At 38.3% G+C, this 23,225-nt stretch overlaps 2 protein-coding genes across 6 annotated transcripts; one reads left to right on the top strand and one right to left on the bottom strand.

Moving 5' to 3' along the window:
- Positions 1–1,208: 1,208 nt before the first annotated feature.
- Positions 1,209–17,515, bottom strand: pin1 (peptidylprolyl cis/trans isomerase, NIMA-interacting 1). 4 transcript variants are annotated; one of them, XR_008322369.1, is made up of 6 exons: positions 17,368–17,515; positions 13,958–14,040; positions 11,776–11,884; positions 11,552–11,662; positions 9,910–10,070; positions 1,209–1,256 (listed from the first exon to the last, which is right to left on the bottom strand). XR_008322369.1 is itself a non-coding variant. In XM_053330952.1 (5 exons), exons 1-5 carry the CDS (start codon positions 17,423–17,425, stop codon positions 9,961–9,963), a joined length of 471 nt encoding a protein of 156 aa, XP_053186927.1. In that variant the 5' UTR covers positions 17,426–17,515; the 3' UTR covers positions 9,121–9,960. The 4 variants fall into 4 exon arrangements, 1 of the variants encoding a protein (XP_053186927.1); XR_008322363.1 differs by having other exon boundaries at positions 1,225–1,284; XR_008322375.1 differs by having other exon boundaries at positions 1,251–1,268.
- Positions 17,516–17,897: 382 nt separating this feature from the next.
- Positions 17,898–22,102, top strand: ubl5 (ubiquitin like 5). Of its 2 annotated transcripts, none has more exons than XM_053332722.1 (5): positions 17,898–18,021; positions 18,365–18,433; positions 19,785–19,868; positions 19,973–20,010; positions 21,770–22,102. In XM_053332722.1, the coding sequence occupies exons 2-5, from the start codon at positions 18,378–18,380 to the stop codon at positions 21,811–21,813; spliced, it is 222 nt and encodes a 73-aa protein (XP_053188697.1). In that variant the 5' UTR covers positions 17,898–18,021; positions 18,365–18,377; the 3' UTR covers positions 21,814–22,102. The 2 variants fall into 2 exon arrangements, with proteins under 2 accessions (XP_053188697.1, XP_053188705.1); XM_053332730.1 differs by having other exon boundaries at positions 17,935–18,021; positions 18,368–18,433.
- Positions 22,103–23,225: the final 1,123 nt, after the last annotated feature.

Below are 23,225 nucleotides of genomic sequence, written 5' to 3'. Positions count from 1 at the left end.
AGATCATGAAAAAAGAAACATCTGTGGAGAGCTTTGTTAAATCAGCTTACCTAAAAAAACAAAAAACAATATAAACAACAAACATAGAAATGTGTCATCTGAACTTCAAAATCACAGCATGTTTCTTACCTTAGCTCTTAGCATGTGCTCCAAATGTGAGATGCATGAAAAACAGGGTTACCACACCCTTAAATTTGGCATTTTCTGACCAAAGTACACCACTGTATTTGGTAAATAGGTACAATCCAATTCCTGTATTTGATTGTTCCTCACTTCCACTCTCTATCCAAAGTTTACCCTGAAATCAAAACGCCCCCTGACTGGAAATCAGCAGCACATGCTCAGACTGATGTGGCCTGTCACAACATCACTGCAGAGTGGAAACATAACAGGATCTACTCAGTCACTCACCTTTCATATTTTATTTGTTTTCTGATTCACTGATGATATTGATTGTTATTCTCTAAACATTGTAGCCTTTGTTGTGCGTCATGTTTGCTGTTAGTTTGGGGTCGGGGTTAAAGGTTAATACACATTGTGACCCCTGTATGTTTTCATTTGGTAGTAAGTGCCTCCTGAATGAGATTTCACCTGTTACAGTCCTGCCCATGTTACACTATACAAGTGCTGTTCTGTTGTTCGTGGTCAGTTCTCTCTGACAGCATTTATACACATGTATTCACATGTAAGGCTATAAATCTATGAGTGTCTATAAACTATAGTTAATATTACAGTTTCCGCTTTAATCTGAAATATTTGACCTAATAAATCATTTACAGTGTTTATCAGACAAATTATAACCTGGATTATTAAATAATGGATTTAATATCAGAATATAAATAAATGCAGACAATTATATGTGCAGATGCAAACTCCATCAATACTTTGGCACACATAAAGCAAAGATGGAAAAAAGGAAATATACAGTAAATGGTTCATTTCCAGACATGCATAAATACAAAAACACAAGCTTTTACATTATCATACATCAAACTGTTTCCTCGGGGGCAATCACTTCAACAGAGTCACAGGCACTCATGTTGTTATATAATAGCATTGCCATGCATTAATCTCAAGTAATTGTTGATATTCAGTGTCATTAAGTTAGTCATACATGTATGATGGTGCACAGAGCAAAATCCTCTCTCCCTATCTCTCTTAAAATGTGCTTTAGCCCATAAGCTTGGTTTATTGAGTGGCACATATCATTAAAATAAAAGACAGGTCTGGTTGGGTTGGACTGTGTGTGTGTGTGTGTGTGTGTGTGTGTGTGTGTGTGTGTGTGTGTGTGTGTGCGCGCGCGTGCGTGTGTGCGTGCGCGTGCATGTGCGTGTGTGTATTGTGAAGACAAGATAAAAGGAAACATACAGGATATTGCCTCTTCCTTTCAACCAGTATGCAGGATGATGTAGACTGCAGAGTCAGTAAAAACAAGACTACTCATGTCTTCAAGCTGGTCATGGCAGGCAACTGTGCCAGACTGGAGTCTGGACCTGGACCAGAGGGAGACTCTGATAAACTGATACGAAGGACAACAAACTAGAACTGGCCTTGACGTTTGCACTGTGTGGTAGACTGAACGATCAGAGTCTGGATGGATGAGCCAGGGTCTGCAGTGGCTCGCAGAGTTGACGAGGTGATCAGCCGAAAGTGCATCGGTTGAACAGTGGGAGAGGGAAACCAGGACATACACCCACACAAACACCAACATGGAAAGAGAGAAACTAGGGACAAACCAGAACACAGAAGAGGGAAAAACAGAGGAGAACACAGGGAACACAAGAGATATGATCCCCTCGTAACAACATGTACATTAAGAGGATCATAGTTTGGGTCAATAATCCAACAGTAAAATAAAAAATGACACTATAACCTTGCTAAAACAATCCCTTGTCTTCAATGGCTTTCTGGGTAACATTAACCCAATACAGTGTTGGTGCTCTATTGACCCAAACTGGGTAAAATTTTAATGTGTAGTACATAGGGGCTGTGACATTCACTATGTATGTACATAATTCAGTATACTTGCTGCATTACTGTATTGACTAACTTAATTATTAATTAATAACGATCTTTTTAATTCCATGGGATTTCATACTTTATAATGAGGAAGAAATCCTGCATCATGTTTGACATAACAGGTTTAAATTGACTTTGACTGAAATTACTCTCTGTGCATGAGAAGAATTTGTGTTTTTGTTACTTGACACCTGCCTGATTCTTTTTTTTCATCCCTAATAAGACTCAATAAGTTCTTTATAATATGACTGAATATACAACAATGCCATCCTGAGGCACACACAGCACAGCTGATTGCAGATTTCAAAATAAGGGTCATTAAGTGAGCAGGGAACTCATACTGCATATAAAGACATAATGGACTTGACAAATCACCTCCCACACATAGGCCTGTCCATTTTCCCATAAATGATAATTTTCCCATAAGTGATCATTTTTCCTGCACACTAGATGATACAAACTAACCACAGCGCACTGTGACATGCTGACCAATCGAAATGAAACAGTCAGTCATGAGACTTGATTTTCTTCGCATGAAAGCGTCAATAAAACAAAAAGAGTGTGTATATTTCTGTGGAGCAAAAAGAAGCAGAAGAAGATTTTTTTTGTTTTTATTATTTGTCCATCATGGAGGGCCCCTTTTTGATCAAGCAGCCATAGGTGTGCCCTCTGAGAAAAAGCTCAAGGTTTACAAATCATTATACAACAACATTTCATGGCATATATCAGGAGAAACACATCTGCATCCCCAGATTATCTGCCATTCTAGTCATTTAGGCAATATCACTTAATCTGGAAAGAGTATTCATTGTTAATATGGCATTCTGGCATGAGTGACTTTAACATAAAATCATGACTTAAATTGAATGAGCAAATCTCTTACCTTAGATCTGCTCCTGATGGACGCAAGAAAAATTTCAGACCTGTCTGACAATAAAGTACTATCTATCTATCTATCTAGCTGCCAAGTTTCCTCCGTTTTACGTGCACAATTACAGTGAAATTTGTGTATTGGGGCTCTGAGCACTTCCAAAACGCATCTGACCCAACACTGTACCTGTAAAACAGAGGCGAACATGTTCAGACACGGAGGAACTATGCTGACGGTAAATGATAAGTCTGTCCCTGTTTATCTTTCAGTTATGGTCGTGGTAGTTTCTGCTTTCTGTTTAGGTAAGTTTGTTCACTACAAACAGCCCCTCCTGTCCTCTGGTAGCAGAGGGAAGAGGAAGATAGTGTAATAGTGTTAAATCAGATCAAGAGGGGGTTTCCCCCTCATTTTTAAATATTTAACACGTTACTGTATATATATATTACTGTTTTTAATCTTTGAAGTTGTACCGCTCCGTACCGTCTTCTTCCGCTTTATCCGGGGTCAGGTCGCGAGGGTTAGCAGCCTAAGTAGAGAAGCTCAGACTTCCCTCTCCCCAGTCACTTTGTCTAGCTCTTCCCGGGGGATCCAGAGGCATTCCCAGGCCAGCCGAGAGACATAGTCTCTCCAGCGTGTCCTAGGTCTTCCTCGGCGTCTCCTACTGGTGGGATGCGCCCTGAACACCTCACCAGGGAGGCGTCCGGGAGGCATCCTGACTAGATACCCCGAGCCACCTCATCTGGCTCCTCTAGGAAGCTTATTTTGGCTGCTTGTACCCGCGATCTTGTTCTTTTGGTCACTACCCAAAGCTCATGACCATAGGTGAAGGTAGGAACGAAGATCGAGAGTTTCGCCTTTCGGCTCAGCTCTCTCTTCACCATGACGGATCTGTGCAGAGTCCACATTACTGCAGACGCCACACCGATCCTCCTGTTGATCTCACACTCCATCCTTCCCTCACCCGTGAATAAGACCCTGAGGTACTTGAGCTCCTCCACTTGGGGCGGGATCTCATCCCCAACCTGGAGAGTGCACTCAATCGCGAACCGATCCAGTGAGAGTTGGAGGTCACGGTCTGATGAGGCCAACAGGACCACATCATCTGCAAAAAGCAGTGACCCAATCCTGAGGTCACCAAACCCACTGTTGCTGCCAACGTGGGCGTTGAAGTCCCCCACCAGAATGAGGGAATACCCAGAGGGAGTACTTTCCAGCACCCCCTCCAAGGAGTCCAAGAAGGGTGGATACTCTGAACTGCTGTTTGGACCATAGGCACAGACAAACAGTTAGGATCCGTCCCCCTACCCGAAGGCGGAGGGAGGCTACTCTCTCCTCTACCGGGGTAAACCCCAACATACAGGCACCAAGCCGGGGGGCAATAAGTATTGCCACCCCTGACCGGCACCTCTCACCAGTGGCAACTCCAGAGTGGAAGAGAGTCCAACCCCTCTCGAGAAGACTGGTTCCAGAGCCCTTGCTGTGTGTTGAGGTGAGGCCGACTATATCTAGCCGGAACTTCTCAACCTCGCACACCAGCTCAGGCTCCTTCCCCAGAGAGTTGACGTTCCACGTCCCTAGAGCTAGCTTCTGCATCCGAGGGTTGGACCACCAAGGTACCCGCCTTTGGCTGCCGCTCAGCTCACCCGACCCCTTTGGCCCCCCGCACTGGTGGTGGGTCTGTGGGAGGGGGGTCCCATGTCCCCTTTTTGGGCTGTGCCCGGCCGGGCCCCATGGGAGAAGGCCCGGCCACCAGGCGTTCGCCACCGAGCCAAACCCCTCCACCACCATAAGGTAGTAGCTCAGGGAGGGGAAGTCAATATTTTTTATTCATATTTTTTATAAAAAAGTCATGACGTGGGCTTATTTGGAGCACACATGGGCTTAAATGATGTTACAGTACAGTACCAATTAAACCCATGCCAGACATTTGACTTTTTTCATAGGATATCTTTATTTTATATTCCAAAATCTACATGGATTAATGAATACATTTTCAAATGAGAGATAAATTCATGAAAAACACTTGAACTTAGATTTTGGTGCTTAATAGGCAAAGTTACCCTAACAGCTGAAAACATTTGTTAGAAAATGAGAAAAGTCATCAAACGGTAATCAAATGCAATAAGTTATATTACTTTGATTAAGTAATTGAAATACTTACATTACTCATTACATTTTAAATAGTGTAACTAGTAATCTGTAACCTCTTACATTTCTAAAGTAATCTTTCCAACCCTGCTATTGGTGTATACATAGGTATTATTGTGTATAACAAAGGACCCACCACATTGTTTTTGATTAGGCTAGAGAGAGAGAGCATGTGTGTGTGTGTGTGTGTGTGTGTGTGTGTGTGAGCGCGCGCGCAGAGTTTCCTTGTATGTACCTGTACAGTGACAATGAAACTTTTATGTTCTATTATATAGGGTTGGTGGCTATTTGTTTAGGTTCAGGAAGTTGCCAGATATAGGCTATCTATCTGGGCAGTGCAACATTATGAGCACCACATAATTAATTAGAGCAAGCTCGAGTGAGTTTGAGTGATTTAAGCTCAAGTGGTTCTCAGTGGTTCTTGCTCTAAATCAATGGTGCTCTGCTCACATGCTCTGACAGCCACTTGTACATCTTCTGTAGGTTCTCATTCCTACCCAGGGGATGAACAATAAACCATATGTGTGTTTTCATCCAGTTTCAAAGAATTTCTTTCTTAGCACACAGGGCCGGCCCGTGGCATAGGCAGTATAGGCAAATGCTAAGGGCGCTGTCCATCCAGGGGGCGCCACAATTGGGGGAAGAAAAAAATGTAACTTCCACTATTCTTAAAACTACTTGGTGTCATGTCTTAATATGAAAATAATAAGCCCACATTAATTTAACTGCATAGCAAAGCCTGTTAAATAGGAATACTACTACTAATAATAATAATGATGACACGTTACTTTCCTAAGACGCCCCCCCCCCACTAATTAGACTGTACCTGCTACCTGGGGGAGGATGGTCGTTTTTTAACGTGACCCCAAGGCAAGCTCGACAACAACATGTCAAAACGTCCCAAACTGTCTGGTGCCCCGGGGAGGAAGAAAAGAAAAGAAGAGGAGGAAAAACGAGACAAAGACAGAGGTAATGTTACAATCAAGATGATGTCATGACATTATTTGTGTGTTGCAGAACGACGATAACGTTGTTAACCATTAGCATAACATGGTTTGTTGTTAAACTGTTAGTTTTAACGCCAGTTAATGTTATGGAAGAGCCTAAGTTGGAAAATAGTAATGTAACTACTCCCACCTTACTTCCCAGCAAGCACATTTTGGTCTAAAAGACGTGTATCTATGGTAACCGGTGAAAAGACGTTGAAAATTGGTTGAAAAGTGAACGTTTTTTTACCGGCTATATGGAGACATTTATTCAACTTTCACATAGAAAAATAGAAAACATATTCACCGGGAATTGCTGTATAGAAAATTCCCAGCTTATTTAGTGTGCAGACATAGCCTATATAGTTTCATATTTATGATATTTTATTCAACATTAAATGCTTTGAAATTACGTTTTGTTTAGACGTCATTTCACCTCCTCTCATTTATAGAAAAAACGTCAAAATAATCAATAGAGCTACAACTGAGCTAATTATTAACCGGCATCAAACTAATGTGTGTTTCGTGACACGTTGATGTTGTAACTGTTTTCAGACGATTGAAAAGACGTTCAGACCTCATATCAACCTGTTTTTAACCGGAAATCAAACGTTGAAATTAGGGTTTGTGCTCGCTGGGTTTCCTCAGGGAAATGTGTAAATATTAGATCAATTCAGCATTTTTATTAACATCTGGTTAGCTAAGGTTTTCTTAGCTTGTAATAGTCAATCAAAATGCTATTCCTTTTCCACCCTTTTATTATAGTTGTAAGCCTAGCTGTATGTTGTGTTACAGTTCATATTGTCTAAAGTGTGTTTATAGTGTTAAACTTTACATCAGTGTTAAAGTGCACATCATTCATGTTATAGCATAACTTATCATTCCCACATTCTATATTATACTGCAGTTTACTACTTCTTTGCATTCTGCTAATCAGTATTTTGTTGTAATGACAATAACATTGAATCTTATATAGTTTGCATATCAGAAAAAGTACATTGTATATTATACATGTACAGTATAGTGAACATCATGCATGTATCTCTTAGATTTTTCATTTATATTATTTCATTTCATTTTATTCTTGAAATCATATTAGCCTATGTATCATATCATATTTATTATTAGACTGGTGTCACATACTCCCCTTCTCTCTTCAGATGCACTGTTGAGGTTTCTCAGTCCCACCCCTGCAAATCTTGGGCCACCTACAGCATCAAGCGCTCCTCCTGTTGCCTCCACCTCAGCAGCACCACCCAGAAGTGATGCAGCAGCATGTCACTTGTTTACACTTTTTATTTTGTGGGTATTTAAATCTTATACTTTATGTAAGCTATTTATTTATATTTTCATATATTAATTTCATATTTTTTTGTATTTCTTTCTAATTTGTTCTAAGTATTTTGATTGGGCAATTGCTTTCTTTAAATAAAAGAATGTCCAAGATAAAGCTATTCAGTTTCTTGTGAGTATGTACACCAGCAGTGGAATTTACTTCGATGCAAGGGGGGCGCCACCTAAAATCTTGCCTAGGGCGCCACATTGGTTAGGGCCGGGTCTGCACAAATATGATTTTGTTCAAACAGGGAAACTGTGTGTTCATGAAAGGACAAAAGTTAATTCATACCACCATTACATAAAGAAAATAGCCCATTAATCAGAAAGGATCTTAACCAGTTCACATGGAAATCAGTGGCATGCAATAAATTTTCACCCCAATCTACTCAACATTCCGCAGGTTTGTGTCCCTCTGCTGCCATCTAGTGGTCACCAAGGTTAACACACTTGAATATGTCGACTATGATATTGAACACACGCCATTTTCTCAATAAATATCCAGCTTCTCTGTTTTCGGCCAAAATATTAATTTGTTCAACACTTTACAGTCTTACAGGGCTTCTAGCATGGCTGTACAGACTCTCAGCCTTTTGGATGATGAGTCAGAAAAAACATAAACATTATTTTGTGAAACAGAAATTATAATTTGAGGCTCAAATGGGGAGCTAATGGAGCAAAGCTTTAATTTAGGCAGAACACTTAAATCCTGCTTGTTTTATCTGTTCTCAATATGTTAACAATCACTGACTCATTGACAGCTGTGTGACCAGTAACATCCAATCACATTCATGCTACAGCTCACTCTGATTATTCACAAGTAGGCTTTTGTGTTGTGTCACCTGACTTGCCAAGAACACAGTGCATGCTGATGTGCTCAAAATGACCACATTAATAGTTGTAAAGCAGTTATTATTTACCACAATCACATTTTAAACGTCACCTCACTTTTGACCAAACCAAAGTATTGGACAAACGTACACTTTGACCTCATAATCGCAGATGTCAGATCAAATTCATCCTGTGTGGAACATGATTCATATGATTTGTACTGATCCACCCAATAGTTATTGAGACATTTAAATCTGAACTATAGCTACAAAGATTAGTTAATTGATTAGTTACCACCTGTTTTCTCCTTTGTCATTGTTAAATAAATAAAAAGTGCAACTTCTCTTGTCACAGCTTCTTAAATGTGAGTACTCTCTGGTTTCTTTTTCACATGACAGCAAACTGAATATCTTTGGGTTGTGGACTGTTGGTGAGTCAACTTGTGATGTGGGAAAGAGTGATCGACATTTGTCACCATTTCCTGACATTTTTTAAAACCAAACTAATCGATTAATCAATAATGAAAATAATTGAGCCAAACTAATGAATCTGCTGGTGGCTCTGGAGGACAAGAATCACAGGTCTCTTAATATCCTCAGCAGAAAGTGAATGTCTGCACAAAATTGCATGCCAATCCATTAAATATGGACCAATCAACCCATATCACTAAGAAATGTCCTAATATTGAACCAACTTTCTTAAATCTTTGTATTGTAATTATCATTTTCTTGCAGGTCATTTTGCTTTGTGATGCAGGGATAAGTCCATTTAATTCAGTCAATGCATAAAATGCTGTTTGTCTGCATAATGCATAAACAACCTTCAGCTGCTGGTATGTTTCCATGGCAATCACCTCTCTGGCACAACAAACATGCCTATTACTTTATTTCCTCCTGATCCAAAAAAGAGGAACTAAGCAACACAAGAAAGTTACAAAAAAAGAGATTTTTATTGATGGAAGAAGAGCCCCAATGATACAACAGTATAACAGTTCATCTGGACTTTGATGCTTTTAAAAGCTGCGCAGTGATTGTTAAATCCTGGAAGTTTTCAATTGTGCCATATTTGCATATCCTAAGGGGTAAACATGCATTTTTTTTTAAAGGTGGATTATTAAAAACAAATTACTCTTTGTTTCTGAATATCTGCAAGGGACAAACTATTTGAATTCATATTAAATGCGGAGAAATCAGAATAACAGTGCTTTCTCCAACTGCTGAGGTCTGCAACGGCTAGAAGGTATCTTAAACATCTAATGAATTTATGTCCCAAAACAATAATACAGACACAGGAACTGCTTTGGCACACATACAGCAGAGATGGAAAAAGGAAAACATACAGTAAATGGTCCATTTGCAGACATGCATACATACAAAAACACAAGCTTTTACAGACGCATTCTTGTACTTCACTCATCATGTGAAACTGTTTCCTCGGGGGCAATCACTTCAACAGAGTCACAGGCACTCATGTTGTTATATAATGGCATTGCCATGGTTAATAAAAGCTTGAGCTCCTAACAGGAATAATCTGCAGTAATTGTTGATGTTCAGTGTCATTAAGTTAGTCATACGTTGATGGTGCACGGAGCAAAATTATCCCTCTTAAAATAATGTGCTTCAGCCCATAAGCTTTGTTTATTGAGTGGCGTGTATCATTATAATAAATCACAGGTCTGGTTGGGTTGAACTGTGTGTTTGTGTGTGTGTGTGTGTGTGTATTTGTGAAGACAAGACAAAAAGGAAAAGTACAGGATATTGCCTCTTCCTTTCAACCAGTACGTAGGATGATGTGGACACCAGAGTCAGTAAAAACAGGACCACTCATGTCTCCAACTTTGAGAGCAAAGGAGGCGTCTTCAAAAGGTTTCTGCATTTGACCTAAAACATAAAACATAGATATGACATGTTAAAGTGACAAAATTAAAGTTGAATATAAATCAAATATTAAAAATATTAATATTAACTAAATTGCCTCTGGACAATGGGACACCCTTAGCTTCAAGCACTGTTAAGTATATAGACTCTATTACATATTTAATATTATGGAAATGCTAAAAGGACCAAATTTGAGTACCGACATAAAAAACATCTGTCATTTCCTGGTAGAAATGACAGATTTGTTATTTAAATAATGTTGCATTTTTTTTCCTGATGACTGAATTTCTGTACGGAAAACACCCCTAAATCACCTCTAAATGCATGCTTGCTGCTTAAATATTAGTGAGAATGACCTCTAACAAACATACGCCCCTTAAATTTAGTCAAGGACACATTTTACTAGAAATAATGCTCTCAGCCACATTCTCTGCAGGGTGTGAACGATGAAAGATTAATACAATATGAGTTCCCCTGAAAACATGATTTGTGGTAAAATACTGATGATATGCTATTTTTGCCATGCATTTTTTTTTTAATGCATTCTCATCATCGTGAATCAGGCATAAAATGAGTCAATTATGGATGTTTGATTCATGCAAGAGGGCTATTCATCACTAATTCACTTTAATAAAAATACTAAAATACTGGCATTCATGCTTTTCATGCCAAGATCAGAAAAGAAATGTTCTTTCTTGGTCACTCAGTCTGCGCACTGAATCAACATCATAAATGTCTCTGTTATGTGGTAGTCAGCATACACTAATGGCGTCTTCTACAGCAAATATTAATGACAACCAACACTGAGTGTGCACCTGCTGCCGGGACTGCTGTTAGCACAAACTCACTAACACCTGGGCCGACAGAAGAAGCTGGAGACGGGGTTACAGCTCAACAACTCGACTTATGTGCGTCTTATTTGTGGTGATAAACTACAGAATACAGTATATCACTCTGCAGAGTGCATTGTGCCCAGCAGATATATCTATCAAGCCATATTATCTGCAGATAATGACCTATCTCAGATATATCGGTATTTGTGATTTTTTAAATTTTTTTTAAGTTATAGGTTAAATTTTATGCAAGTAAGTTTTAAATGTAAGTTTAATATAAACATATGTGGCTCTTTTTTCTGCATGTTTTTAAAAAATTCACAGCTAATTATAATTATTAAATTCCCAGATAAGTTTACTGTTTTAGTGCACTGATTTTATACAATAAGGTTTATTGTTACTGTAAAATACCTTCATTACATTCAAGGGATCATCATAAAAAATGTGTGTTCATCTATATATTCTGTACATATATTATTGGCCAATATATAGATATTGGAATATTTTCACTCCCTAATATCGCTATTGGCCCCAGGAATCCAGTATTGGTTGGGCTCTAATTAGGACTGCACTTGGTTGTGTGATAACTGGTGTGTGTTGGTCTGTGTGTGTGTGTGTATATGTGTGATCGTTGAGTGTGTGAGTGTGCACCTCTGCCGAACAGTCCCAGGTCTCCACCGTTCTTAGCCGAGCTGCAGTCGCTGAACTGAGAGGCCAGGGACTCAAACTTCTCCTGTCCAGACTTGATCTGTTCTATGTACTCTACACAGAATACACACGGAAAGGAAAACATTAAATATGCTGATCAGACCTCCTCCATCAATTCAGCCCTCCTCTCTCTCCCTCCCTCCCTCTCTCCCTCCATTGTGCCTTACTCTGAATGAGATCCAGGGCCTCATCTTTAGATCGTGTGATATTTTGTTCCCGCCAGGAGGATGGGCGACGTGACTGATTATGCTTCACCAGGAGATGAGAGCAGCGTACCTGAGTGAGTCAAAAAAACAAAAAAAATCTGTGTCAATCAAAACACTCCAGAAACTAGAATTAAGATTAGAAACTGGTCTATAAACTAATTAACAGCATCACTAACACAGCATCACTTTCTTATGATAATTTACTAAAAAAAACCCATATTAAGTTAATGGACTAATGGATTTCTACATGTTGTTAAACTACTAATTCCTTTTTAGATTACTAACAAACCATTGAATTTTTTTTTTATGTTAAAAAATGTTAAAGAATAACATCCTCTCCTCATTCGTGATTATTTTATTTGAGTTAATGGCTTTATAGAAAGTGAGAGAGTTAGCAGTTCTGGGTGGCCTCCTTTCATTATGCACCATTTAACAACCTCATTGTTGCTAACATGACTGCAGACTTAATTACTTACTAGAAAGTGAGTAAATCATTCATTGCAATTGTAAAAAAAAATGAGAAGATAAAGAGTTCTTTCCATGACAAATGTACTGTTCACTCTGTTTTACTTCCAAAGTGTGAAGAGCCAGGAAGTGAGCCAGAAAAGAAGGATACAAAAATGCCTTGATGGACATGTGTTAACACTGTAGCCTACTAAGTATACAACAGGTAAGTATAAAGACCAACATTAACGTAATAGATTAGGAAACCAGGTCACTAATGGCGCCTTTCCACTGTACAGTTCTAGCACGGCCCGGCTCGGCTCGGCTCGGTACCAGAAACGACCCTTTCCACTATATTACCTACTCAACGCGGGCGGGGTCGTCATTGCACGGATGCACGAAGCTGGTAACTTCGTTTTATACGCGACACAAACAAATAAACAATGGAGGACATGGAGGCGAGGGTGTGCTTGCTGCTGTATGTGGCTTTTTGTCACAAACAAAGCAAGACAGCTAAGTATATGACGGTACAGTTGTCTTACAAAACTAAACTCACCAATATACATTAATATAAATTGTTCAACATGTAAAGAATGTGTAACACTTACCGACATGGTTTTCTGAGGGATACACACAAAGGATTACTTTAAACCTGCTAAGAGATGCTACACAGTTTAAATTGTTACTTCCTGCTTCCTGTTTCAAGGTGGATTTCAAAATAAAAGCTCCAAACTATCTGTGCAACAATACAGACGTTTCAACACTCAACTTAAGTGTCTTTTTAAAATATATAAAACATATTCAGGGCAGAACAACAATAGTGAAATTAACTGGGTCAGTTGTTAATGAAATGGAGATTTTTATTTTCTAGAAATGGAGATGATTAAAAGTCAAAACAAGTCAACCTGAAAGAGAGTAATCACACATGGCCAGTTAATTTTTCACAAACTGGCAACCCAAATGTTCTTATGAATGTGTTTTAATAGTTAGTTAAATTAATCTTTAATAAAGCCTCTGGTTACAATTAATTATAATATATAGAGTATGTCTCATTACAAAGTGGTGCTGCCTAGACTAATATGAGGCAGGCAGTTTTCATAATAAATCAGATTAAAAACTGAACCAAGAGTCGTGCACGCCCAACCCTCTGTGTTCTTTCCTGACTCATCTTCTAAGAAAGCAGATGATGCTTGTTGCCATGGATACCATTAAACGTATATGTCTTGACTTTAGCTATATGATGAAAATCCCTCTTGTCCCCCTGCACACTGCTGTTAAACTCCAGCAAGACATATGTCCCTTTTATTGGCCCTTAACGTATTTCTAAGTAGCTCCCACCGATATTTATCTTGTACCTTTAAACCCAAAGTAAAAATCTGTTTGTTGTGTGTGATCTCAGCTTAAACTGAAATTCGGCATTGGTGAGTATTACAGAGACATTGAAGCTCTGGTTTGTTGTCTCAAAGGTTGGTTTTTCTACAGTTTTGCTACTAAACTATGAGTTGTGTGATGCTTTTATATCCTGTCTTGGTGCATTTTATGTTTAATGTAAAGCATTAAATTGCCTTGTTGTTGAAATGTCCAATACAAATAAATTTGCCTCACCTTTTGTTGTAAAGCACTTTGTAGCTAGTGTTTTGCAAAGTGCTCGATTCATTATCATTATGAGACATTTTTATTAAAAATTACACATAATAACCTTATCTGGCTCTCCACGTCCATCCCCAACCGGACGCTCCCACTGGCTGGCATTGGTGATGTGGTTGAAGTAATACACCTTGCCTGGAGGGGCAAACAGAGAGTTACTGAGGCTGCATTCATTGATTTTTGGAGGAAGCGGAGCAAGCTGAAAAAACAACACTGACATCAGCTGGAAACTGTGTCTGAGTATGCACTAATACCCTGGATCAGTATCTGCTATAATGGTGCGTGTATTTGTCCCAAAACTGTCACAGTACAGATGGTATGGTCTGGTGCATGCAGTATAGTAATATTGTGACCCAAATAATTCACGTCAAAATAGTTTAATAATCGACTGACTCGGATGTACAGAACAATAACTTTGTGTGAGATTCATATTCAGAAACATTATTTGTCTGTTGTGACAGAAAACCATCTTAGACGTGGTTCACCATTCAAAACTCAGACATAAAATACATTCTCCTAAAATCTGAATAAAAATACAGAGCATAAATAACTTAGACCAGTGGTCATCAACCCTGCTTCTGGAGAGCTACTGCCCTGCATGTTTTAGGTATCTCTCCCACTCTAACACACCTGATTCTAATTATTAACTCGTTATCAAGCAGCCGAAGCTTGTCAACGAGCTTGATAACGAGTTCATTATTAGAATCAGGTGTGTTAGAGAGGGGAGATAGGGCAGTAGCTCTCCAGCAGGGTTGGTGACCACTGAATGGCAGAGCATTCTATCATATTACAACACTACTTCTGGTAAGAATCTCACAATTGTCTTCTGAGTGTTGTTTTTGCATTTCTGTGTGTGTAATATAAACTACTGGATGCCTTAATTTCCTTTGAGATGAATAAAGTATCTATTTATCTAATACAGTTCCACACAGAACTGCACCACTGATCTATAGCATGCTCATAGGTGTATGCTAGCCAGCTTAGCCAAGGTAGCATGGTTACCTTGGTTACCCTCTAGTGTTGCTACCGTCAGAATGACACACAAGAGACCCATTACACTGCCTGAGTGCAAAATTATTATTAAAGTATGCCGGGTTATCTCCACAGTGAAACACTACGTCTCTCTGCTTCCCTTCCTTCTCTGTGACAGTCAGCCTTGAGTGAAGCCGCTCAGAACAATAAAATCCATTTGATTTTTGGTGGACATGTTGAGAGAACCAGCTCTGAGAGAGAAAAGTGTAGTTAAAATATTACAGTAAAAGTACTCAAGTAATCCCTTTGACTGATATATTATAATATCAGATTATTAATAGTGAAGCATCAGTGTTAGAGCAGCATGTTACTGTTGTAGCTGCTGGAGGTGGAGCTAGTTTACACTACTTTTATATACAGTTAGATCATAAATCTGCATAAAGCAGCTGTCTTGAGTCCATGCATGAACCAGAGAGGTTGTTTTCCTTTTCCACTGCAGCACAACTAAACTGTGAATTTTGGTCACTTTAGTTGCTCAGTGATCCACTGTCTTCATCAGATAGTCACTAACAGTTGAGGCGGCGTTCGCATTTTATTCACCACATATCTGGTGCAAATTGCAGGTCTGCTGCAACTATTCTTTTAGACATTTCTGTTTGTTCTGCATTTTTTTTTTACACAATACTGTTACTTTTATTCTTGTATTTTAACTGTCTTATTCTTCTTTGCACTGTTCCTTGATGCTTTTAATGTTTTATGTAAAACACCTTGAATTGCCTTGATGTTGAAATGTGCTGTATAAATAGATTTGCCTTATTTATTTACCTTTTGTGTATATTCTGACCGTTCATCACAACACCAGGGTGAACTCATTTCTTATTCTGATAGTCATTTGATTCACAGTTCATTTAAAATAAATATTGATTAGTGTAGCTTTCGGGTAGTGTAAAAGCCTCTTCAGACAGAGATGTCACAATGTGATTGGAGAAAATCAATCAGTAAATGGTTTGAATGTAAATTGAGTTAGTCTGTCCAAAGCTTGGCTTCCCCATGTGAGGCTCGGACACAGTTTATATCCACCAGTCTGCTTCACTGCAACAAAAAAGTAAATCCATTACATATCTTAACAAATATTTGATAACCACAAAGAGAAAGATATGTAATGAAGGCATGAAATTTTACAGTTTGACAATAAACTTTATTGTATAAAATTACATCAATGCACTGAAACAGTAAACTACACCGAAAATGTAATAAATAAATAAACAAAACACACATAACAAAAAACATGTTTATATTTTACTTTAAATTAAGTAAAAGGATCAAATATACATAAAATGCTGCCTATACATCTTAACCTTTACATACTGTCTGGGTCAAATCTGACCCATTTTGACATTTGAAAGCAATGCAAACACCCTGAATAGCATTTTAAGCCTGAATTTTCCTAAAATCCAATTTCTTGACATGTTGTGGATATAAACTGTGTCTGAACACGTTAAAGTTTATCATGATGAAGTCTACCATTCAAATGTTACATTCTTAATATTCAGTAAATTAACAGAAATAATTGTCTGTCATGTCTTCACAGTAGATATCATCAAATAGTGTGACTAAGAATGTACTTTTACACCATAAATGAATAGTGTCAAACCAAAAGAAAGCATGAACGCAAAATACATTAAATATACTTAAGCCAGGTCAAAATATGAGCAGTATGGAAGGGTTAAAAGAAATACCTGTACACATCGGACAACATAAATGCTGATGCCTATCTGTGATAGGCCAATATTGGCCGAACGATATGTCGGCGGGACTTTACATATAACATTATCTGCCGATATATTGATATTGGAAAAGTTTTACTCCGTAATATCGGTAAACAGTACGGTGTAGAGCTGCTGTATATGAAAAGTGCCCTGAGATGACTTATTGTGATTTAGCGCTATATAAATGAAGATTGATGATTGATTGATAGAGTATATTTCTAGAATTGTCTCGTATCTTGCTTTTCTCTCCTGTTTAAAAAAAAGTAAATTACTATAAACTCTAAAAGGAGCTTCAGCGGTTCCACCTGCTGTGTGTCTGGGTGTGTATGTACGTGTGTATATAGCCTGTGTGTGTGTGTGTGTGTGTGTTTTGGATGTTGAATTTCGTGGGTGTGTAAACCCCTGCAGAGGCTCAGGCTGCAGGTGAGGCACACACGAGCACCATGACGTCATGCAGGGCCCAGGTTGAATGGAGGCAGCAGAGCGAGCACGAAAAGCCAAAACAACAGCTAAAAACAACAAATTTACAACAACACAGCTGCGCGTCTGAGTGTCCCGTCACTAGTCTGAGCTTCTCTCCGTTTTATTAAAGTTTAATCAGCCTCATGCCTGCAGTAAACACGATGCTCGCCCTGCTAGCCGGTGAGCTAAGTTAAACATCATGTTGTCATTCAGCTGATTAAACTCGTTTTTATCCTCTGATGATTCCCCGCGTCCTCACCTGAACTGCGGCTCATTCTTTTCTCCCATCCCGACGGTAGATTCTCCTCGTCAGCCATTTATTTTATTCTTGCAAACGCGTATTTATTTTCCCCCAAAATTTAATTTTACTAAAATGTAGTTGCTGTCGCGCTACAGGCTGAGCTGCAGCTGAGATAAATCACGACAATCCCTGGCGTGTTTACGGCACGAGTTGTTTTCAAGAATTTTGGTGCGTTCAATTTATTCTCGAAAGTCGGCATTTCGGAGTTCCCAGTCGGAAATTTCAACTGGAATGCCTCTTGAAGTCGGATTTCTGACTCGGAATGTGGACGAACCCCACCAGCCCCCGACCTGAAAATATAAGATGGTACAAATTTGTAGTAATATCCTGTTTATTAGTAGTTTTGTCTTATTTGTGTCCTATTAAATTAGTCGTACACAGTACTGTCCGAGGTAAATGGAACGCAGCATTAAGATCCGCCCCTTTCTTGGCCCGTGTGTTTCTGTCCTGTCATAAGCTCATGTTAGCTGTCAGTCACCGCGGCGTCGATTTGATTGGTCGAGAGGCTTCCATCGAACCTAATCAGCTTTTACAGCGAGCAGGACGAAGAGCGTTCCAGAAAAATATCCGCACAAAAAAAGGATTATTTTATATTCTGCTCTTAATTTCCAGGTATGAATTTCACTTTTAAGATATGTTATGTATAGCCCTTACACAAGGTAAGTTTTGAACACAGAAAGTTTACTCACGTCTGTGTTTTCTGACATTTCTGTACTGCTGTAACGTTGTCGTGAGCTCTAAGCTAATGTTAGCTCACAATAAACAAAAACAGATTTAAACTCATTTTTAACTTCTTTTTTAATTAATATGACAAGCTGTGACTCCGAAACATAATGTGTAACTATCTGTGCTTTTTATTACTGTCCTAAATCTAAGTAAATCAGTTATTTTAATCAATTAACTGTCATTTGTGCTACAACACATGTGACATTTTCTTTTCTTTTCTTGGCTGCAGCAGCAAACAGAAGATGATCGAGGTGGTTTGCAACGATCGTTTGGGCAAAAAAGTCCGGATTAAGTGCAAGTATCCTTCACTGAAACTTTGTCTGAATAGTGTGTCCTGTCAAATGTGTGTTTTTAAAGGGGAGTTGACAATTTTCAAGTCTCACATGGACATTGAAGGAGTTTCTTCTCACTGTAATCATTCCTGCTGTTCACACTGGATCATCTTCAAATGTGCTCTCAATCAAACTTAAGGGTTTCACACAGTCACTTTGTGTAAAAATGCATTTAAAAGTCTGAAGCTTATAGGAGTCTTCAGAGTGAGTTAGTCATATCTGCCACATTTACAGTCTTTTAAGCATCAAATTCCCTCTTTGTGTTTCCCTGCTGAGCCGCGATGGAAGTATAGTAACAAAGAGGGACCTTGGCACTAAAAAGACTGTTTCGATGAGTCTTTTTTGAGTAATGTTTCCAGCCACCTGATAAAAGTCCAAAAATGACTCTCCTTTTTGCTTTTGGTGTAGTCTTTACCAGATAGTCACTAACATTGTCTCTCCATTTACTGCTGGCTGGGTAATGTTTTTTTTTTATTAGAGCTCTTTATAGACCTAAATAATGATCCAAAACAGGGTAACTCCCTTTGTAGAGTAGTGGTAGCCAAATAGCAGCCCATGGGCCAAAATCTGACCCGCAAACATATCTTTTCCCCCTTAATTTTCAGAACTTGGTCCTTGTCAAGACTGTATGAAACATGGGGTGGGAATCAGACAAGGTGCACCAAAAACATTTTTTTTTCTTTGTTTTTAAAGATTTATTTTTGGAGCATTTTTAGCCTTTGTTTGTAAGCATGGTAGTGGCATAGAAGCTGACAGGAAGCAGAGAGAGGGGAATAACCTGCAGCAAAGATCCCATGCCAGATTTGAACCAGGGACGCTGCCATTATGTGGCACACGCTTTAACCACTTGACTACAACGCTCCAACATTTGGTATTTTTGCCTGGGGGGCGGGGAGCTGATTATCAAAATAGTTACAGATTAATCTTATTTTGATCAACTAATCAATTAATCATCTAAATGTTGCAGCTTTAGCGTACTGCCTGTGTGACAAACACTTAATTATTTACTGCAGGATTGCATAGATAATAGGTTAATCAAGATTGATTACTGCACTGTTTTATTAGCACAGTGCCAGGCCAGCCAATTACAAGTGCGCTCTCTGTTCATGTTTGCTTCTATATAAAAGTAAAATAATAATTCATCAACAAATAAGTGTGTTCAACAGCATTCAAAGAACCAACTTGAGCTGGATTAGAAATAACAGGATCATTTTAGTAGGTTGACCTTATGTTATTGTGAATTAGTAAAACCAAAACAGATATGTGTTGGAGGATTTTGTTTCCCATGCCATTGTTTCCTTAACCTGAGTGTTTCAGCTCTGAGGATACAATTGGAGATCTGAAGAAGCTCATTGCTGCTCAGACAGGAACACGACATGACAAGATTGTATTAAAGAAATGGTAAGCTCCTTTCTTTCATTTGCACTGACAGACCTTAACACGTGTTTGTATGGGTATAGGTGTGTTGTGTGACCAGCTAAATGTTCCCTCTGTCTCCCCCACAGGTATACCATATTCAAGGACCATGTGTCTCTCGGTGACTGTATCCTTTACACAATCTTTTAAACCACAGTCTCACTGTAGCTTTGTATTTATTACTTCATTGTCAGTTTTTCTATTTCCACCTTTTACATACTCAAAAGCAACTCCATAAGAGATATGGAAGCTGTTATACAAGCAATCATTGATTCATGGAGGAGGGGTAGGATTTAATAAGTGTTTACTTCTTCCCACTACTTTTCGGATGTGGTTGACAATCTTGCATTGCGTTATGCTCACTTTAATGTGTATGTTTTTTTCAGTATGACCATTTTTCTTTCTTTTTCATGTTTTCAAATCAAATCAAGGGGGATGGGTTGGTTGAGGGTTGTGGATGATTTGACTGTCATTTTCTGGCTAGTTGATGAACGTTTGAATCCTCCAGATATGCAGCACTGTTCAAAAGTTGCAGAAAAGATTCTTTCATAAATATTAATAGGTTTTTTTTTTTTGTTTTTTTTAAAAAATTGGTTAACTTCAGACAAAGTTTAGTAAACAGAAGAAACCTAAATCAAATCAATATTAGGTGTCAGCACGCCTTTGAAACAGCACCATTTCTTGGTACACCTGCACAGTTTTTAAGGTACTTGGCAGGTTCGTTGTTCCTGCATCTTGGAGAAATCGCCGCAGTTCTGTGGATTTAGGCGTCTCGGTTGCTTCTGTCTCTTTATATAAACCGACACTGACTCCATGGTGTTGAGATCAGTGCTCTGTGGGGGCCAAAGCATGTGTTATAGGTAAAGTAGTTCTTTGTGATGTTTGGGGTCGTTATATAAGACAGTCTATTTTGGCATGTGTCATGCTAGAAAAAATTTCTATAAAATTATTTGAATGCACCAGTAGCTATTCATTACACATATGTTTATACTTTTTTCAATTTACTTTTATTTGAAACACTGGACCAGTATATTAACTCCGACTCAATAAAAGCTGCTCATCTGTGCCATTTGCTGCATATTGCGCTTCAACATCTGTCCAGAACTAGTGACTGAAATACTTCTAATCAGCACCCACCAGTGAACCGGCCTGGTTTTATTTTTTATTTTTCTGTAAAACACACACAGCATTAATAGGTTATATTGATGACCTATCTATTTTCATTTTTATTTTTTCGTAAAACATACAGAATTAACAGGTCATCAACAACCCATCTATTTTCATTAGCTGCCGACAGAGCTGGAGCACGCAGCACACGCTTGACACAGCTGTTTATAGGTCATATGTGTGGATGCTCACATCGTTATCTCTATAGTTTTTGTGATGGTTATCATTCTTAGTGAGGACGGTGTTTTATAGACTTATAATCATATCCAGATCCAACCCCTCTCTGCATTTTAATTCTGTATAGGACACACTGATGGGGGGGGCAGCATAGTACTGCACATAAAAAAAAAACAAAAAACAGGCAAGTATGTGAGCAAAATTTATAAAGCACAAGCCAAATATGAAATACCATTTATCCTGATTGTGTTGGGACAGAAGTCAAAGTCTTAACAGATTTTCTTGAAACCTATTAATCTAAAACTATGTGCATGGCTAGATACCGCCAGGGCAAAGAGGGAAAATGTTTAATGTGATTTAAATGAATTTACACTTCAAAATAGCTGATAAAGTACTCAACTAGTTGTTTTTTGGCGCTGTCTGGTGTGACATTATGGTTGTTAGTGATTATTTTAAAATGATCTTTGTATACTTAAGATTTCCTTAAGTTTTTGTTTTTTTTCTTCATATAATTTGTTTAACCTTAACCATGACCTCTGCAGATGAAATTCATGATGGGATGAACCTGGAGCTGTACTATCAGTAAACCAGAGGAAGACCACACATCAATGCTACTTGATAACGTTCGTCCTCGTTACACACCCACATACAGATACAGAAATTGCATCGATGGAATCTGTCACAGGAAACCACCATGATCAGACAACATGGCTGAAAGAGAAGAGTGGCGTCTACCACCCAGTCATCACATAGATCTCAGTTTTAGCTATTAAATTTTTGCCCAGAATTGATTAAGTGAAATACATGTTATTGCTCTATACTGTTTTCTTTTTGTTTGTTTTGATATTTTGGAAGTAAAGCTGATATTTACCTACCTATAACTGAGTGCTGGTCTTTGTTTTCAGACTGGAGGAGAGACTAATCTAACTTTTAATATGTGGAACATTTCTCCATAATAATAATAATAATAATAATAATAATAATAATAAAAAGATTACCTTCATTTCCACAAGCATGCAACTCATAAGTTAGTAAAATGTATACATTGTGCAATTGCAATGCACAGTATGTAGCTAATGCAGTATGTATTGAATCTAATTTTCGGTGGCTACAAGACTGCCAGTGTGTAAAAACATTATTTTAACTATCTTAAACCGCAAAACACAAACTGGATATGCATTATGTGTGTTTATGTATAAAATATATACGTGGACAACCTTGTCAACATATGATAGTGAACTTTAGGTCTACATTTACTCTACACACATTCATTCTCAACAATATGAAGTAAATTCATCAGAAAGGCAGGTTGATGTTGTATATCAAAAGAAACAAAATATCAAGATAATTTATGCTTTATATATTTCTAATCCACTATAAGAGTGAAATTAACTTTTTACTCACTAATGAATTTTATAAAATAGTTCCTTGTTACTTCAATGTGTTAAAGGAGAAGTTGAAAGTTGTTGTCCTACAACAATACTCCGGTGAAATGAACACTGACATGTTCTTGTAGTCATCATTCCTCCTGTTCATAGTGACCATTGAGAAGTCTCTTCATACTGCACGTACAAAGGAGCAGTTCTCCTTTTGTGCAAATGTGTGTAAAAGTGTACAGTATGTGAAGCGAATAGTTTTGAGCCATCCAAATGAGTTGAGTCAAAGTGATTTTATTTTTTACTAAAATGATTAACTGTGGAAGATATCCACTATATTTGCAGCTGAAGCCTCATATTGTCTTCAGATAAGCTTTCAAATAATTTTTTTTGCTCAAAAGGAGGGTTGTAGATTTTGTCCCCCATCATTTGCATACATTGAAAGTGTATTTGAAAGGGATTCTCTAATGGCCAGGATGAACAGAAGGAATTATTACAGTGAGCCAAACCTGCTTCAGTGTTCATTTGGGCTCATGACTGTTTAAGACACACTTGAAAGATTGTGAACCTATCCTTTAATGTTTCAGCACACCATCTTTTGGGCAATAGTTGGGGCAATCGT

This window comes from Scomber japonicus, chromosome 2 (assembly GCF_027409825.1).
Source record: "Scomber japonicus isolate fScoJap1 chromosome 2, fScoJap1.pri, whole genome shotgun sequence".
NCBI classification, from domain to species: Eukaryota; Metazoa; Chordata; class Actinopteri; order Scombriformes; family Scombridae; genus Scomber; species Scomber japonicus.
Note: the sequence above shows the minus strand (reverse complement) of the source record. Positions and strands in the feature narration are given on the sequence as shown.

Bases quoted from the DNA above. Each gene is read 5' to 3' on its own strand.
- ubl5 (XM_053332722.1), top strand. From the start codon at position 18,378: ATGATCGAGGTGGTTTGCAACGATCGTTTGGGCAAAAAAGTCCGGATT. The intron at 18,434-19,784 runs GTATCCTTCACT...TGAGTGTTTCAG, and splicing joins AAAGTCCGGATTAAGTGCAA to CTCTGAGGATACAATTGGAG. The intron at 19,869-19,972 runs GTAAGCTCCTTT...TCTCCCCCACAG, and splicing joins AAGATTGTATTAAAGAAATG to GTATACCATATTCAAGGACC.
- pin1 (XM_053330952.1), bottom strand. From the start codon at position 17,425: ATGGCTGACGAGGAGAATCTACCGTCGGGATGGGAGAAAAGAATGAGC. The intron at 11,885-13,957 runs GTTATTATGTGT...TGACTCACTCAG, and splicing joins GACGTGGAGAGCCAGATAAG to GTACGCTGCTCTCATCTCCT. The intron at 11,663-11,775 runs GTAAGGCACAAT...TATTCTGTGTAG, and splicing joins GGCCCTGGATCTCATTCAGA to AGTACATAGAACAGATCAAG.